General features: G+C 37.5%; 1 protein-coding gene across 1 annotated transcript in view; it reads left to right on the plus strand.

Annotated features, from left to right (window-relative positions):
- Positions 1 to 18,733, plus strand: part of TEX15 (testis expressed 15, meiosis and synapsis associated) — a 54,744-nt gene that overhangs the window by 12,764 nt on the left and 23,247 nt on the right. Inside the window, exons 3-6 of the mRNA XM_045286956.1 lie at positions 2,132 to 2,297; positions 9,645 to 9,882; positions 11,841 to 11,987; positions 13,089 to 13,245. Of these exons, the coding sequence (XP_045142891.1) occupies positions 2,132 to 2,297; positions 9,645 to 9,882; positions 11,841 to 11,987; positions 13,089 to 13,245 (708 nt within the window). The remainder of the gene's footprint in view (positions 1 to 2,131; positions 2,298 to 9,644; positions 9,883 to 11,840; positions 11,988 to 13,088; positions 13,246 to 18,733) is intronic.

An 18,733-nucleotide genomic window follows, 5' to 3' on the forward strand; every position in this document is an offset into this window, starting at 1 on the left:
ATACAAACTTCCACTGATAGACAGTGGTGGCTATAATTATCATAGACGCATATAAGCTTCCACTGATAGACAGTGGTGACTATAATTATCATAGCTGCATACAAGCTTCCACTGATAGACAGTGGTGGCTATAATTATCATAGCAGCATACAAGCTTCCTCTGATAGACGGTGGTGGCTGCATTTGAAGTCTAACAATTGAGCCCAGTTCTCCCTCATAGAAGGTAAGATTTTCACTACTCATTGACCACTGCACTCAGAAATGCCATAGTTAAATCAAGATGTAATTTTAAAACATATTCAAGTAACTTACAGGTACGGAGACAAAATGAAACATAATTTAACTGAAGTAGAAAAACAAAATAGACATCTTATGGCAAGGTTCAGCCTGAACATATCAATAATTATGTTCATGATCAATGTAAACATAAATTATAATTATGTGCATGATCAATGTAAATATAAATTATAATTATATTAAATGTAAAATGCCAATTAAAAGACATGTTGGCAGAATGAGTAATAAAGCATGATTCAACTCTGTACTGTTGATTGGAAACTCACTTCAAATATATTAAGGTTAGTTGAAAGTAAGCTTTTGGGAAAATACAGACTGCAAATGTTAACCAAAATAAAGCAGAAATAGCTGTGTTCATAGCTTGTGAAATAAAATTTAGAGAAAAGAAGAAGAAGGGGGGGGTCAATTCCTCAAGAAGATAATAAAAATGCAAACCCACTGCCATCAAGTTGATGCCAACTCATAGTGACCCTGTAGGACAGAGTAGAACTGCTCCTTGGGGTTTCCAAAGCTTAAGGCTTTCTGCTTTTCCATAAAGATTTAATCTTTCTCCCTGGATCCACCAGTGGGTTCAAACCACTGGCTTTGAAGTTAGCAGGTAAATGTGTAAGTTACTGTACTACTAATGCTTCTTCCTAATGTGCTTGTAGTGAACAACAAAGCCTCAAAACATATAAAGCAAAAAATGATACAACTGAAAGGAGAGAGAGCTGAATCCAGAGTTACAGTTGAAGACTTCATTTCACATTGGGTACAACATTTGATAGCACTACTGGATTAAAAAAAATCAGCAAGAAAATTAGAAGAACTTAACACTGTCAGCCAGATGGATCTGAATGATATTTGTAGATTACGCCTCCCAACAGCATACGGTTTTCAACGGCTACTTCCCCCAACATGGGCAACCGAGTCCTCCTTCGACTGGAGGCAATCCTGAAACCTGTTTGCATTTGAAAGACAAGTGACATAGTTTTCAGCATCACAGCAACGTACAAGCCACAACAGTACAGCAAACCGACAGACAAGTGATGTGTTTGAATGGTGCTGGGGAAGAATATTGAAAGTACCATGGACTGCTAAAAGGACAAACAAATCTGTCTTCGAAGAAGGATGGCCAGAGTGTTCCTTAGAGGAAAGCATGGCGAGGCTTAGTTTCACATACTTTGGACATGTGGTCAGGAGAGACCAGTCCCTAGAGAAGGACATCATGCTTCGTAAACTAGAGAGGCAGGCCCTCCGGGAGATGGATTAACACTGTGGCTGCAACAATGGGCTCAAGCATGGGCACAATTGTGAGGATGGCGCCTGTTTTGATCTGTGATGCATAAGGGTCACTATGGGTCAGAACTGACTCAGTGGTACCTAACAACAGTCACCCTATAACAGCAGAATAGACGTTCTTTTCACATACCCGTTATACGGGCACCAAGATAGACAAAATTCTGGACAGATCTCAACGGATTTGAAAGATTTTAAATCATACAGAATGTGTGCTCTCCAACCATCAAATAATCTCCCGTGAAGTGAATTTTGACTCACAGTGACGCTAGAGAGGGCAAGATAGAACTGTCCCTTTGGGTTTCCAAGACATTAAGTCAATAAGTATGCAGAGAAAAATCACAATTTATGATTTTACTTGTATCAAATGTACAAAATTCTACATTATAGATATGTGCATTCTGTGTTATCCTGGTGGAACTTTAAACATAAATTCTTGCTTTCAAATGTTAATGAAAATTTCAGGTACTTGATTAGTTTGAATCATATTTGATGTACAGTTGTCTGATAACATGAATCTAAACACATATATCTATTTTCCTTTTTTTTAATTTAGTTTATTTGTCACCTTGTTTCACCAATACTAGAGAATATAGTTTCATCCACGCAGCTCTTAACCAGTGCAGACTTGATGTCAACTATGACCTACAGTCATCATGGCAATTTGGGGACACGAAACTCATTTACAACGAGGATCTGGAAAAAAAATTTTCTGCTAAGAGGTAAGTTGCGAAGCTCTGCGTACGGCTTTCAGTGGCCGCAGCCGTGGACTCAGACACAGGAACATTATGAGCATGGCCCAGGGCTGGGTAATGTTGCATTCAGGTACGCATAAGGTCGTTACGGGTCAGAACCGAGTTGATGGCACCTGACTACAACAAAGAGGTAAGTTACCATGACCTACACAGGGTATGTTTTATTCTTTTGTGGTGGTGGTTTGTGCAATTTTATTATTTCTACCATTTGGTAAAGTATTTCTAGCAAAATTAGTACTTACTAGATAATTTATGCATGATTTTATCTCCTCGGAGCATTCTGTAACAGTGGGAGCTAAACATGAGATTGGATTAGTACATTTCATGCATTAATGTAGTCAGATTTTATATATCTGCTTCATATGTGCTGATTTTGATATATTCTTCAAAAGCATACATCAACACATTTATTAAGCAGCCATTTTATAGATCTCTTTTGTACCTCCTGGATAATAGAAGACAAGTGTGATGTCAGTAAATATACCTTAATAATATGTTCACTCAGTCACTCAACACATGTTTACTGTGTTAGACCTGTAGATACCCTTGGAGAAAAGTAGATAAGGCTGGCTTCTCATCTCTTAGGAGTTTATGTTCTACTGGGAAAAGACATACAAGTAAATATAAATGATATAATAAAGATACAGGTACCAAGATAAGAGATTAGTTATTATTACTGTAGTCTTAGGAGAGGTTTTTGAAGAGTTCAGAAACTGGCTGTAGTGTGTAAGAGAGAAACTGAATGGAATTCTCCCTAATACCATTGTCCTGTATGTATTCATTTTCCACCACTTGTCTGTCAGTTTGTCATGCTATGGTACCTTGTCTATTGCTGTGATGCTGGAAGCTATACTACCAGTATTTCAAACACAAGTTCGCCATGGTGGGCAGGCCCCAGTGGAGCATCCAGGAAAAGACACACCGGAAAGAAAGAATAATTAGTGCTCTTCACAGAGATTCATCACTGAACAGTCTTATGAATGACAGAACATGGTATGATACAGTGCCGAGGAGCAGCCACTCGGCGTGGAAGGTACTCAGAATATGGCTGAGGAAGAGCTGCCGCCTCAGTGCAGTCAACCTTATTGACATGGATGGAGCAGAGCTCTCAGGACGGAGATTTACTGATGGGGCATGACTCGGAATGAGAAGGAGCAGCTGCAAACATCCATTAATCAGAATATATGAATCTAGACAAATTGGAAGTTATTCCTAGCTGTTCGTGAACTGAAATGGACTGGTGTTGACCATTTTGGATGGGGCAACCATGTGGTCAACTATGCCAGGAATGACAAGCTGAGAAGAAATGGCTTTGCGTTTATCAAAAAAAATATTTCAGAGCTCTATGGCGTGTGGGAATTGACGATGAGGCTTAACATCATTGGCCAAAATAAGGAACACCATCAGTTGTTTATACACAGGTCCAGGTGGAAACTGAAGAAAAGCCCATGAGAGCCAAAATATGGCCTTACGTATAACCCACCTAATTTCAGAGACCACTCAAGAACAAATTTGATCCTTGAACACTAATGACCAACGACCAGATGCATAGTAGAGATGATAAGAATTTCATGCATGAAGAAAACCACGGACAATTAAAAAGTAAAGAAAGTAAATGTCAGGAGAGAGACTGAAACGTGCTCATGAACATAGAGTAGCGAACCAAATGGAAGAAATAATGGCATAAAAGACCTGAACAGAAAAAAATGTAATGGCAGCTGGAGAAAACCAAGTATTATAATGAAATGTGTGGACTTGGAATTGGAAAACAAAAATGGAAGAACATGATCAGAATTTCTCAACTGAAAGTACTGAAAACAATATTAAGCCAGAAACTAGAATTTAATTCTGAAGTATTCTATTTGTTGTTAGTTGCCATAGAGTTGGTTCCGATTCATGATGACCCAATGTGCAACAACGAAACATCGCCTGCTGATGACATTTAATGACAACATTTGACATAATATTGAAGGATACAAGAAGCATCAATATATGACAAAACTCAAGTCACTGTACCAAAAAAGAACTGGCTGATATCTAACTATTTTAAGAGCCAGTGATACCAAAAGAAGAATTTCAAGCAGCACTGAAGGCATTGGCAAAAACTAAAGCTCCAGGAATTGATGGAATACCAACAAATGTTTTAACAAACTAATGGTTTATTGAAAGCAATCACTAGTCTATGCCAAGATATTTGGAAGACAGCTGTCTGGCCAACTGACTGAAAGAGATATTTGTACCCATTCCAAAGGTGACCCCACACAATGCAACATCAGACAATATCATTATATCATAGGCAAGTAAAATCTTGCTGAAGATCATCCAACAATAGTTGTCCCAGAACATTGACAAGGAGCTTTCCGAAATTCAAGCCTGACTCAGAACATGGAATGAAGGATAGCATTTCTGATATCAGGCAGATGTTGACTGAAAGAGAAAATACCAGAAAGATGTTTGCTTTTGTTTTATAGACTTTGCTAATGTATTTCATTGTGTGGGTCATAATCAAGTATGGATAACGTGAGGAATGGGGAAACCAACAGTTTATGCTCACACAGAACCTGTACATAGACCAAGGGGCAGTCATTTGAACAGAACAAAGGGCTAAAGAAATGAATTAAGGTATGGGTGAAAGTTGTATCCTGTCACTATACTTCAATTTGCATGCTAAGCAGATCTGTGAAGATGGATTCTTTGAAGAAGAGTGTGGCATCAGGATGGGAATAAGGCTGTGATATGTAGGAGCACATCTTGTTGCCAAAACTGAAGAGAATTCGAAGTACTTGATGATAAAGATGGAAGACTGTAACCTTTAGTATATATTATAGCTCAATATAAAGAAAACAAAACCCACACAACTGGGTCAATATACAGCATTGGAATAAATGGAAAAAAGATCAGAGTTGTCAGCGATTTCATTTCACATGGATTCATGATCAAACCCTTTGAGCAGTAGTCAAGAAATCAAAAGACTAGATTTAGAAAATCTGATACTGAAGACCTCCCTACAAGCTAAAAGGCAAGATGTCACCTTGAGAACTAAGAAGCTCTTGACCCATTCATGGTATATTCAGTTGGGTGTGACAGTTGGACAGTGAATAAGGAAGACTGAAGAGTTATTTATGTGTTTGAATAATGGTGTCCATGAATAATATGGAATAGACCATAGACTGGTTCCAGAGAACAAATAAATAATGTCTTGAAAAAGAGGGACAGCAAGAAAGAGGAAGACCCTCAAGATGGATTGACATCGTGGCTGCACTAGTGGACTCACACTGGACAGTTTTACTTTGTTGCTCTTGATTTTGCTGTGAGTTGGAACTCCTTGACCGCATTTAATAACAACAACTTGTATCAGTTTAGCTCTTGTTTTGATCTTTAAGTATAACATATTCCTTTAGGTATTTCCAATTTATGTGGGGGAAAAAACTCATTTTAAAGGTTGTCAGTAGCCAGTTTGATATCTATGGTTAAATGAGTATGATTTGTGTTTAATACCTCCATTTACATCCCATCTTGGATAAGTCATCTGAGCATTTCATGGGAAAATGTATCTACTTTGTCAATGACTGATTACAAAGGACAGAACTAAGCCAGTCTGAGCCAGTGATACAGTGGAGAAAAGTTGAAGCAGTTCTGATATGATTAACATTAGCATGACCTTTAACTGTGGATAGCAACAACATAAAGAAGGGGGAAAACTCTATCTCAGATAGCATCTAATGTCACAGAATCAACCAACCCTGATAAAGGCTACCTGATTTCAGAATAAGGGGATACCCAAAAAATACACGAATTACACTGGGTAGAGCAGAGCTTTCATACGATGCATTTTCCTGATAGGCAAGGATGGAGCAACTTGCTCTGAGTTAGTGCATCCAGTAGCGTCACGTGGGAAGGTTCTCTCTGGTCACAGTGATTTTTTTTGTCAAAGCAGTTTAGCTGCACTCTGGAGGGAAGAAACAGTTTCTAAGCCATTCAAAAGTTGAGGCTTCATGGTGGTGGGGGAGGAGGGGTTCAAGAGAACTCAGAGGCTTGTTGCTAGGAGACACAAAAATTCTTAGATTCATTGTTTAAGCAAGATTTCTTATTGTGGTTACTAGCCTTTTGAATTTTGAGAACAAGAAATCCTAGGGTGATTTTTGTTTATAAAAATATGATTTGTACTGAGGGCTGATTATCACTGAGCGTAGCTTCACCTTTTGTTGCATAACTCTATGGATCTATATCCAAGCCTGTTAGAAATGTAAGTATACCATTCACATCAGGAATCTGGAATTAGACACGGTAACTAGATGAGGCTTTGGGTTGCTCCTTCTTGTGATGTATATTGAAAGTGCTTTGTGTGGGCAAGTATGTTGTAATAGTGGTATGTAAGCAAGCCTACCGTCTTCCCAATTCTACACAATCTAAAATACTTGATGTAAACCATTTTTTGTCCCATTCCCCTTGTCATTATTGGTTTGTTGGTAATGTGAGTCTAGCTAGTATGGGCCATTAGAACAGACATGAAACTGACATAGATCTGAGAAGGTAAAATCAGTATTTGTCCAGCTAGATGTGAAAAGTAAGCCTGTAGTCCTGTTTTGACCACGAGAGAAACCAGACACAGATAAAGCTAAAACTGTGGACAGCAAAGTAAGTGTGGAGTCAAGTGGAGGGGAAAAATACCTAATTTCTTAATATGTTCAGGGATTGAATACATTCAGCATCTGCTTATTGTTGGCAGTATAATATTCTCCCAAAGATGTATACGCTTTAATCTCTCAAACCTGTAAAGTTGGCAAAAGAGACTGCGTGTGCGGATTAGGTTCTGGATCTTTTTTTCTTTTTAGGTTCTGGATCTTAAGGTATGGGAGATTCTCATTATCTGGAACCCATTTAAATTGTAGATATGATTAAGATTATAGACTTAGAGATGGAGGCATTCTAGAGCATTCAGATGAGCCCATTTTACTCGCATGTTAATGTAAAAGCCAAAGAGGAAGACATAAGAGTGGATCAGAAAGAGGAGGCAGAAAACTGAGAGGGAACCAACCTGCTGTTGTTGGAAGGGGACCCATGAGCCAAGGAAAGCAGAGAACCCTTAAGGAAACTAAAGACCATGTAGTCATACAATTACAAGTATTTATATTCTCCCAAGGAAAGGGACCCTCCCCTAAAAAATGCAGAAAGAAATGCAGCCCTGCCAAAGCACTTTGATTTTAGCCTGATGAGCCCTGTATCAAATTTATGACCTACTTACCTGTAAAATAACAAATTTGTACTGTTTTAAACTGCTAAACCTGTGATTGTTACAGAAGCAATTAAAAAAAATGAATGCACTGCCCTATCTACGGATGTCTGGTGCTTTAGCCAATTTCGTATGGAACCTTGTTGATCCTAATTTTCTCTACCTGACTGTGCTTCGTTTTCATGTGCTGCACTTCCAGCTAGATAAACAATGGCTGCCTATCTCATTATCTGATGGATCGGAAACTATGAAACACCCTTTCAAGCTTTCCAAAGCAAATTATCTCAGTTCTTCAACTGTTTTCTAAAAAATGTACTTACTTGAATATTTTCCTTTTCTCTTCAGGACACACTTAGGAGCTAAATACCTTCAATTTTCTTTTGCCTTCCAGTTCAACCTAGAAATAATTCTTCTCAGACTTTCATTTACTCATGACTGCTTACAATATTCCGGTTCTTTTAACATTCTTTATGATATCATTCACTATGATGTAAGCATTACATTTGAGGCAGTTGTACCCTGTACTCTTAACTTGGTTGTAATTGGTTTCACTAGGGAAACAAGAAGGTAGCACAGTGTTAATTCTGAGTTCAAAGTCTTGAGGACGATTACTCAAGATTCCAGTCATGTCTACCATTCACTTGTTGTTCTACACTTTTTTTTACACTAACCTCTTATCTTCTCTACCATTGTCAGTTTTCCCAACAAAAGTTTTATATTGCTCAAATGTTCAGTAAAATGAGAGTTAAAAATAATGACCAAAAGTGGTCATAAGCTTGTGACTAGGATGGTAACTACACAGTTTGAAGTACTGAGTTGATTTGGGAATTATAGTGTTGAGTCTGACAGATTTTGACATTTATTCCTCTCAAGTATACATAAAAATCATGCAGATATATTTCTGAAAAAATTTTAATTCTTATGTCTTCATATTTTAAAAATTATATCTTTAAGAAGAATTTTACCTGGTGCTGATTGGTGGTAATAGATCACTTTTATGGCCTAGTTCTTAGCATTATGTGATTACATGTTGCAGTACATACAAAAGAACATTTAAATTTATGTTATTGTTTCTGAAATGGAAATATTCAGATTTTGAACTTTTATATTTTAATATACTAACACAGTTCCTACTGTTTGAATAACATTGAAAAAAACAAAGTTTTACTAAATTTTTAGCCAAAAACTATTCGAAAAGCAAATTAGAAATAATGTCACCGAATTATGCATGTAAAATGTGTTAAAATGGCAAATGTTTTATTATATATATTACCATCTTCCAAAAAAGAAAAAATAATTAGGCCGCAAGTTGTTTTCAAATGCAATTCTGCAGAAAGATACATTGATAACTATAAAATATTTATTAGTATTATTATCAATACAAAATGCTAAGGAAAATGTTTTCCTTTAGTTGACCGTGGTTTTGTAGCTCTGGGTCAAATCTATATTATTATATTATCCCATTCCATTGATTTTCTTAAAAGGATATGATTTCTGGCCAACAAGGTGACTAGGGGAAAGGATACTTTGAGAATAGCACTGATCCAAATAGAAGATTACCTTCAATTTGGTAATACCAAAAACCAAACTCAATCCCATCAAGCCGATTCTGAATCCTAACGACCCTGTAGGACAAGGGTAGAAGTACCCCTGTGCGTTTCTGAGACTGTAGTTCTTGACAGGAGTAGAAAGCCCCATCGTTCTCCCTAGAGCAGCTGGTGGTTTTGAACTGCCAACCCTATGGTTAGCAACTCAGTGCACACCGTGTAACCACTACGCTTGAGAACAAGATGGCCAGTGGCATGCAAAGCTTAAGATTTAACAGGTGGGCACATAAACAACACTCAAGAACTGCTATCCCGTGTCATCATTATCACTGGCTTAAATAGAATGTGATGTGTACATCCTGACGTAGTTCTCTAGCCTCTTACGGAATTTGCAGACAACTTTCAGCCTAACTTTGTTACCAAACGAGTCATTTCTATGAATGTTACCATTAATTTTACTGTCCTCTAACTCATATTTATCTCCTCGAAAATTCTTCTGATATTCTCATTTAATTACTCATCATTTTGCTGTAGGTCAGAGATGCGTGAGAATGGAAGACATGGACGAGAACTTGAAGAACATTTCTGCTTTTTAGCAATTCCTCGAAATGAGTTGCTTGAAATCTATCAGAATGGCTTAAATACCAACACATCCACATTGAAGATACTAGGAAACCCTCTGCTTGGAATTTATATATTTCGATATGCTGATATTGCCTTGAACTATGCTCATAGTCGAAGTATTACTGTAGAAAGTATTGTAATTTTTAAGGTAGGTAGTATGAACCAGATATTAAGTATTATAGACAGTTTGCTCTAAGTTTATCTGAATATATTTTGTTTTCAGGGTGAAATACTAGTGTTTTTGAGTTATATAAAGTAAATAATTACATTTATTATTGTTCATCATCATAGCACATTTGTCAGAACTAAGAAATGAGCATTGGTTCAATACTGTGACCTAATCTACAGACTGTTTGGCTTCTGACACTTTTCCCACCAATACTTTTTTTCTCTATCATTTTATTAGGGGCTCATACACCTCTTATAACAATCCATACATACATCAGTTGTGTAAATCACATTTGTACATTCATTGCCCTCATCATTCTCAAAACATTTGCTCTCCACTTAAGCCCCGGCATCAACTTGATTTTTCCCTTCCCTCCCCGCCCCCCCTCCCTCATGAACCCTTGATAATTTATAAATTATTATTTTGTCATATCTTACACTGCCCGATGTCTCCCTCCACCCACTTTTCTGTTATCTGTCCCCCAGCAAGGAGGTTATACGTAGATCCTTGTAATTGGTTTCCCATTTCTACCCCACCCTCCCTCCACCCTCCTGGTATCACCACTCACATCACAGGTCCTGAAGGGATCATCCGCCCTGGATTCCCTGTGTTTCCAGTTCCTATCTGTACCAGTGTACATGCTCTGGTCTAGCCATATTTGTAAGGTAGAATTGGGATCATGATAGTAGGGGCAGGGGTAGGGTGGGTGGAGGAAGCATTTAGGAACTAGAGGAAAGTTGTATGTTTCATCGTTGCTGCATCACACCCTCCCCTCCCCGAGTATTGTTTCCATTTTTAAGTGAATTATTAACCTGTTAAAAATGAAAGTAATAGAATTTCTAAATGTAAGTAAAATGGGAAACTTTTGTCAAGTTATTTGCACTTCTGGCTTATCTTTTGTCGTTGAAGTGTGCTCAGGCTTTCACCATTTTACACTTCACTTTTATGTATCGAAGTGTTAGAGTACCTTATAGTCACTCTGAGTTTTTGTTTCAGGATTTCACATCAACGTAGAAAAGATGTCTCACTTGGGATTAGACATTTGTTTCTTGCTGTACTAGCCTTGTTGCATTTTAATATATAAATATTTATTTGCCTTGTTTTTTAATTTAAATATCATTTTATTGGGGGTTCTTACAGCTCTTATAACAATCCACACATCAGTTGTATCAAGCATATTTATACATAGGTTGCCATCATCATTTTCTAAACATTTACTTTCTATTTGAGCCCTTAGTATTAGCTTCTCTTTTTTTCCCTCCCTCTTCCCTCCCACCCTAGTCACCCCTTGATAAATTACAAATTGTTATTTTCATATCTTTACACCGACCACTTCCCCCACGGTTTCTGTTGTTTGTCCCCCTGTGTGAAGGGGGTTAAATGCATAAATATTTAACTTGATAATTTATTTTGGTTTATAGAGTATCAAAAACTTTTTTAGTCATCTCAAACTACTGAATAGTCTTGTTTCACTTATTTCAAATTGTATCTTTAACACTATACTGTATTTGGGGTATATTTATTTCAGAACTTACTTTGTCCTATTGAGTGTTCATCCAGCTCTTCTTGTGGTCTCATCATTCTAAGACAAGATTTAAATATCTAGAAGTACAGGTCATCTACTCTGTTCTCTATCTCTGGCCCATAGATTTTTTTCAGAAGTGAGCTGTTCTTGTTTATTTACTTTTCCAGATTCGTTTTCAGACTCAAAATTATTTCTGAAAATAGTTTTTGAAAATTTTTGAAACTACTCTAAATCTTAGGAATTAATTACAGAAAATTGCCATAATTGCAAAGTTGAAGCAACTCAGTCATTTGGAATTATCTCTCTTGTCATATCTCTTAATTTTTAAAAAAGCGTTAACCTTAATTTTGGTTCTGAATATATAAAAGTTTTTAAATGTTTTGGTATGCTATTTTTAATTATTTGCTTTTAGGTTATCTTTGGAAAAGTGAAGAAAATCCAGCTTTCTTTGGATAAAAACAAGGTTTCGTTGGATCCTTCTCCTAATTTTGATTGTCATATGTCAAGAAATGCACCTTCTCTGAAAGATACCATTGATTTCCAAGCCTACAATTCAGCCGTATGTTAACTTTTCAGTTCATGTGACTGCTTGAAAGTGCCATGGGTGATGATGATCAAAGGCCTAAAACAATTTCCTAAAATATTAAATAAAAAATTTTAGCCCACCATATATATTTAAGTTCTTAAATATATAGTTAGAACCATTTAAATAGAGTGGCTACATTAGTTAGATGTCCCATAGATTCCTTTTCTAATTTATAAAGCATCCTTACTTCTCTTGTCAATAGGCTCTTTTGTAATAATGTTTTCCAACCATTGTACTTTTAAAAGTAGAAAAGGTTCACTTTGAAGCTGTTTTTGTTCTGAAGATGCTGGCTTGTTGACTTTCAACTCCCAACAGCCTCTTGTGACAGTAGAACTGCTCCCTACGGTTTCAGACTGGATGTTCTTGGAGCGGATCACCAGGTCTTTGTCCCACAAAGCAGCTAGATGGTTTGCAACTGCCAGCCCTTTGGTTAGCATCCGAGGGCTTAATGCAGTGATTCTCAACCTTCCTCAGGCCGCAACGCTTTCATACAGTTCCTCATATGTGGTGACCCCAACCATAACATTACTTTCGTTGCTACTTCATAACTGTCATTTTGCTACTGTTATGAATTGGGCGACCCCTTTGAAAGGATCGTTCAGCCCCCAAAGGGATTGCGACCCACAGGTTGAGAACTGCTGGCTTAATGTTTGCACCAATAGGAAAGGCTCCTTTATTATTAAGTACCAGATAAAAATTTTCTATCATGTTACTGGAACACTTACTAAATCTTTAATGTTCTGAATATATACTTCCACACAAAATGTAATGTTATTTTTCTAATTGATTTTGCTATTGATTAAAATGTAGTGCTCAGAGCATATGCAAGATTACCTTTTAATGAAAAAAATTTATTCTAAGAATAGATTTTAATCTGAAAGAGATATTAGCCATCTACCAAGGAAAAAGTGTAGTGGAATAGAAAAAAAAATTTTTTTTTAAGAAAATGAGATTAAAGAGAGTAGGGAAGGGTATATATGGAAGATGCTGAATAAATAACATCATGCAATTCTTTGAGGGTGGTTTTTTTTTTTTCATTTAAAATGTTCTTTTTTCCCTTTTCTTATCTTTCAGGTATACTTCTATGAATACAGTATTTTTTCAAAGCCAGTAGATAAACCTAGGCAGTGCCTTCCATATGCAATCATAACGGTCAGATTCATTGGTCAAAAAGTTGATAACCTAATGACTTCACTGAGATTCCTCTCAACAGGATTTCCTAAGAGGGGTGGTAAGAAACAAATTATTCCATTTCATTAACATTGACGCTCACCCATGAATTTTCTGAAGATTATATTCCATTATAATGTTAATCTATAAACTAAATAGCTGTATTTTTACGTATTTCCTTTAGATATCTAGATATGGATATATATAAGCATACTTCACGTATATTTGTGACATTTACTCAGTATTATTTATTCTTTCACAATATGTTATAAATACTTATTTTCATTTATACAGATATGGTAATTTTGTTGTATGACTACACACTATTGTACAGGAATACTTTCAGTTTTCTTATTTTGAAAATTGTTTTATAAACATTTTGTTATATATGTGACTCGGTGCATATGTTCAAGAGCTTTTCTATTAGTATAGGCATCAGAAATGTACAAGTTAAACAAAAGATAATATCAAATGGTTTTCCAAATTGGTTACATCAGCTTACCAGACAGTCACCTGTGGGCAATCCTCCTGTTCTGTGCCCTCCCAATACACACTCATTGTGGTTTTAATGCACATTTCCCTGATAAATACTGAAGGTGAGGACCTCTGTGTCCATCTTTGACTATTTGGTACTGTTAGACTTTCTTTTTTCACATCTCTGGAAGTATGAAATAGCATCATTAAGATTTTATTTAGTTTTATGCTTCGTAGTATTCCTTTATGATATTCTTTCTGTAAGGTCAATAGTAATATCCCTTCTTTCTTATCTGACTTTAAAGGAATTTTTTCTTCTCCCCTATTTTTCTGGGTCAAGCTGAGTAAAGGTTTGTTAATTGTGTTGCATTTTTCTAAGAACCACCTTTTGGTTTCATTGATTCTTGGATTTGTCTGTTCTCTTAATATTTATTATTTTATTTATTATTTCTTTCTAATTGTTAGTGTTGGAAATTAGTTTGCTGTACACTTTCTGATGTTTCAATGTTAGTTCTGTTTTGAGATATTCCTCCTTTTGATAGCATTGCATGTATAGCTATCCATTTTCCTCTAAGCACTGCTGTGTGTTGGTATGTTGTTTCTTCATTTTCATTTATCTCCCAGTAGTTTCTACTTTCTCTTTTGAATAGTCTTTAACTCAGTATTATTTCAGTGTTTTGTTTCATTCTTACAGAATGTTGAGTTTTTAATTTTATTTCTGTTAGTGATTTCAAATTTTATACTCTTATAATCAGATAACTTATTTCTGTAGTTTCAAAAATATTGATGTTTGCTTTATGACCTTGATATATAATCTGTTCTAGAGACTGTTCCAGGTGCATCGGTGTTCCACGTGCATTTGAGAAGAATGTATATATACTCTTTGGGGGTAGAATATTCTATAGATACCTGTTAACTAGATAGTGTTGTTCCAAGTATTTAATTCCTCGATGATTTTCTGCCTAATGGTTTAAGTTTTCATGTTTTCCTCTGTGTTTTCACCTTTCTAATATTTATTTGGGGGCTGGATACACCTGTGTTAATTTTCTAGGCCTGCCATTATAAAATAACTAAGTCAGTGCTTCGAACAGAAGTTTATTTTCTCACAGCTCTGAAGCATAGAAATAAAAAATCAGGGTATAAGCCTTATCAGTACTTAGAGAAGCTGTTCTAGTTTCTAGTTTCTGGGTTCTCCTGGAAATCCTTCACAGGATAGTTTGTTAGATAACATCTGCTTCCATCTTTACATGATATCTGTAACCGTATCATGTCTTCCTCTCTTAGGAAACACTAGTCATATAGGGTTAGGGTCCACTTTATTCATATATAATTGTTTTTCCTATGGTTCCTTTAAACTCCTTTTTTTAAAAAGGAAGATCTGCTACACTTAGTATTTTATTTGTTTGTTTATCCATTTATTTTTGCTTTTTTATTCAAGTTAATATGTGCCTACTTTTCTCAGCCTAGTGCTCTCCAGGTCCATCTCTGTTATAAGATCTTCTAAGTCGTCGTCATTCTTTTGATGCTGCTTAGTGTTCCATTGTAGTTTGCTTAATCGGTATTCCGTTGATGGACATGTGGATTGTTTCAGTCTTTTTGCTGTTCTGAAGAGTGCTCGGTGAACGTGGATATATATAGGTGTCTATTAGGGTCTTGCCCTTACTCCTCCTGTAAGATACCCAATGTTGAGATTGCTAGATCATATGATACTTATATTCCCAGCTATTAATGAAAGGACCATACTGTTTTTCACAGTAATTGGACCATCTTACAGTCCCATTAACAATAATCTCAACTCTCCACCTCCTTGCCAGTATTCGTAGTTCCCTGTCTTTTGTTTTCTTGTGACTATTAATGTTGGGGTGACATAATATCTCATTGCTGCACTGAAGTTTTTTTTAATGTGACTTTCTGGGGAGCCAGGTTGCATAGTTTACATGTTGGGCTGTTAAAAGCAAAATCAACAGTTCAAAACCACCAGCCACTGCACAGGAAGAAGACAAGGTTCCCATAAAGTTACAGTTGCATGTCTCACAGGGACAGTGCTACCGTGCCCTGTAGATGGGTTACTGTGAGTCATCATGGCAGTGAGATTGAGTTTGGTGAGAATGGTTTTCCTGGTCCACAAAGTTGCTGCACCAAAAGGAACTGATCATCAGTTAACAGTTAACGTCTGCAAGAAAAACACTATTTCTTCAAACAAGGTCACACTCACGTGTACAGGGACTAGAACTTCAACATGACCTCTTAAAAACAGAATTCAGTCTTTTAACAACTGTTTGATAATAGTAAAGTTAGGGGCTGGTCTATTATGCAGCCTTAGTGAAAGTAATTTGATAAATCACATCCTTACTTAGCTTGATATTTTCAAGAGTTAGCAGAGCCTTTCAAGCGTCACAGGTTTGCTGGACTTCAATCCCTCAATCCTTTCCAGTCTCACTGTGTTTTTTTAAAATCATTTTATTGGGAGCTTGTACACTGATATAACAATCCGTACATACATCCATTGTGTCAAGCACATGTGTACATTTGTTGCCATCATTTTCTTTTTTTTAATTTTATTTTATTGGGGGCTGGTACAGCTGTTAATCATACATACATCCATTGTGTCAAACACATCTGTACGTTTGTTGCCATCATCTTTCTCAAAACATTTGCTTTCCACTTGAGCCCCTAATATCAGCTCCTCATTTCCCCCCTCCCTCATAAACCCTCCATAATTCATAAATTAATATTATTTTGTCATATCTTAACACTGCTCGACGTCTCCACCCACTTTTCTGTTGTCCATCCCCCAGGGAGGAGGTCATATGTAGATCGCTGTAATCGGTTCCCCCTTTCCAACCCCCACCTTCCCTCTACCTTCCAGGTATTTCCACTCTCACCACTGGTCCTGAGGGGTTCATCTGTCCTGATTCCCTGTGTTTCCAGTTCCTATCTGGACCAGTGTACATCCTCTGGTCTAGCCAGATTTGTAAGGTAGAATTGGGGTCATGATAGTGTGGGGAGGAAGGAAAGCATAAGAAAATAGAGGAAAAGCGTAGGAGGCAAAGGACATACATAGAGGCCTAAATACAGACATGTGCATATCTAAATATATTTATGATTATGGGGGAAATAGACCTATGTGCATATATGTATAGGTTTAGTAGTAGGATAGCAGGTGGACATTGGGCCTCCTCACACACATTCCCTTAATACAAGAGCACTTTGCTCAGCTAAACAGTCATTCCGTGATTACCATCTTCCTGACATGATCACTGAAGACAAACGTGTGCATAAGCAAACATGGTGAAGAAAACTGATGGTGCCCGGCTATCAAAAGAATATAGGGTCTGGGGTTTTAAAGGCTTGAAGGCAAACAAGCGGCCATCTAGCTCGGAAGCAACAAAGCCCACAGAGAAGAAGCACACAAGCCTGTGTGAACACGAGGTGTTGAAGGGATCAGGTAGCAGACACCAAAGAACAAAAACCATCACAGTGTGATCACCTTCCCCTTATCAACGTGGAAGACGAATATCAAGAGATATAGCATCTGGGGTCTTAAAGGCTTGAAAGTAAACAAGCAGCCATCTAGCCCAGAAGCAACAAAGCCCACATGGAAGAAGCACACCAGCATGTGTGATCATGAAGTGTCTAGGGGACCAGGTATCAAGCACCAAAGGCGGTGGGAAAAATCATATCACCATGAATGAGGGGAGTGCGTGAAGGGGTCCCAATACCATCTGTAGACAACTGGACATCCCTTGCAGAGGGGTAGTGGGGAGGAGATGAGTCACTCAGGATGCAGTGTAGCAATAATGAAACCCACAACCTTCCTCTAGTTCTTAAAAGCTTCCTCCCCCCCCACTATCATGATCCCAATTCCACCTTGCAAACCTGGCTAGACCAGAGAATGCACAGCGGTGCAGGTGGGAACTGGAAACGGAACCCAGAACAGATGAACCCCTCAGGACCAGTGGTGAGAGTGGCGATACTGGGAAGGGTGGGGGGTGGGTTGAAAGGAGGAACCAATCACAAGGATCTACATATAACCTCCTCCCTGGGGGATGGGCAACAGAAAAGTGGGTGAAGGGAGACTCCGGGCAGTGTAAGATAAGATAAAATAATTTATAAATTATCAAGGGTTTATGAGGGGGAGGGGGGAGCAGGAAGGGGGGGCAAAGGAAAATGAGCCGATTCCAGGAGCCCAAGCTGAAAGTGAGAGTTTTGAGAATGATGAGGGCAACTAATATATGTGTACTTTACACAATTGATGTATGTGTGGATTGTGATAGAGTTGTATGAGCCCCAATAAAATGATAAAAAAAAAAAAAAGAACTAGAGGAAAGTTGTATGTTTCATCGTTGCTACCCTGCACCCTGACTGACTCGTCTCCTCCCCGCAACCTATCAGTAAGGGGGTGTCCAGTTGCCTACAGATGGGCTTTGGGTCTCCACTCACCCTCATTTACAATGGTACGATTTTTTGTTCTATGATGCCTGATAAACCTGATCTCTTTGACACCTTGTGGTCACACAGGCTGGTTTGTTTCTTCCATGTGGGCTTTGTTGCTTCTGAGCTAGATGGCCACTTGTTTACCTTCAAACCTTTAAGACCTCAGATGCTGTATCTTTTGGTAGCTGGGCACCATCAGCTTTCTTCGCCACATTTGCTTATGCACACATTTGTCCTCGGTGCTTATATCAGGAAGGTGGCCACCCACTGATGTGATTTTTTGTTCTTTGATGAGTGATACCGGATCTCTTTGACACCTCGTAGTCACACAGGCTGGTGTGCTTCTTCCATGTGGGCTTGGATGCTTCTGAGCTCGATGGCTTCTTGTTTACCTGGAAGCCTTTAAGACCCCAGCTGCTATATCTTTTGATAGCCAGTGTGTTAGACAAGGTTCTCTAGAGAGATAAAACCAAATTGCTGATAATTTAATATATTTATTTATAAAGATAATAGATATATAACAAGAAATGAACTGTTAAATCATATACAGATAAATATATAATACAAGAAAGAAACAGTTAAATTTAAAGCACTACAAATGGCTCAATTCAACTCACTCCCGTGAGAGACTTGTGAGA

The sequence above is a fragment of the Echinops telfairi genome, unplaced genomic scaffold, assembly GCF_000313985.2.
Source record: "Echinops telfairi isolate 266 unplaced genomic scaffold, ASM31398v2 ScPeMD7_9;HRSCAF=40, whole genome shotgun sequence".
Classification (NCBI taxonomy): Eukaryota; Metazoa; Chordata; class Mammalia; order Afrosoricida; family Tenrecidae; genus Echinops; species Echinops telfairi.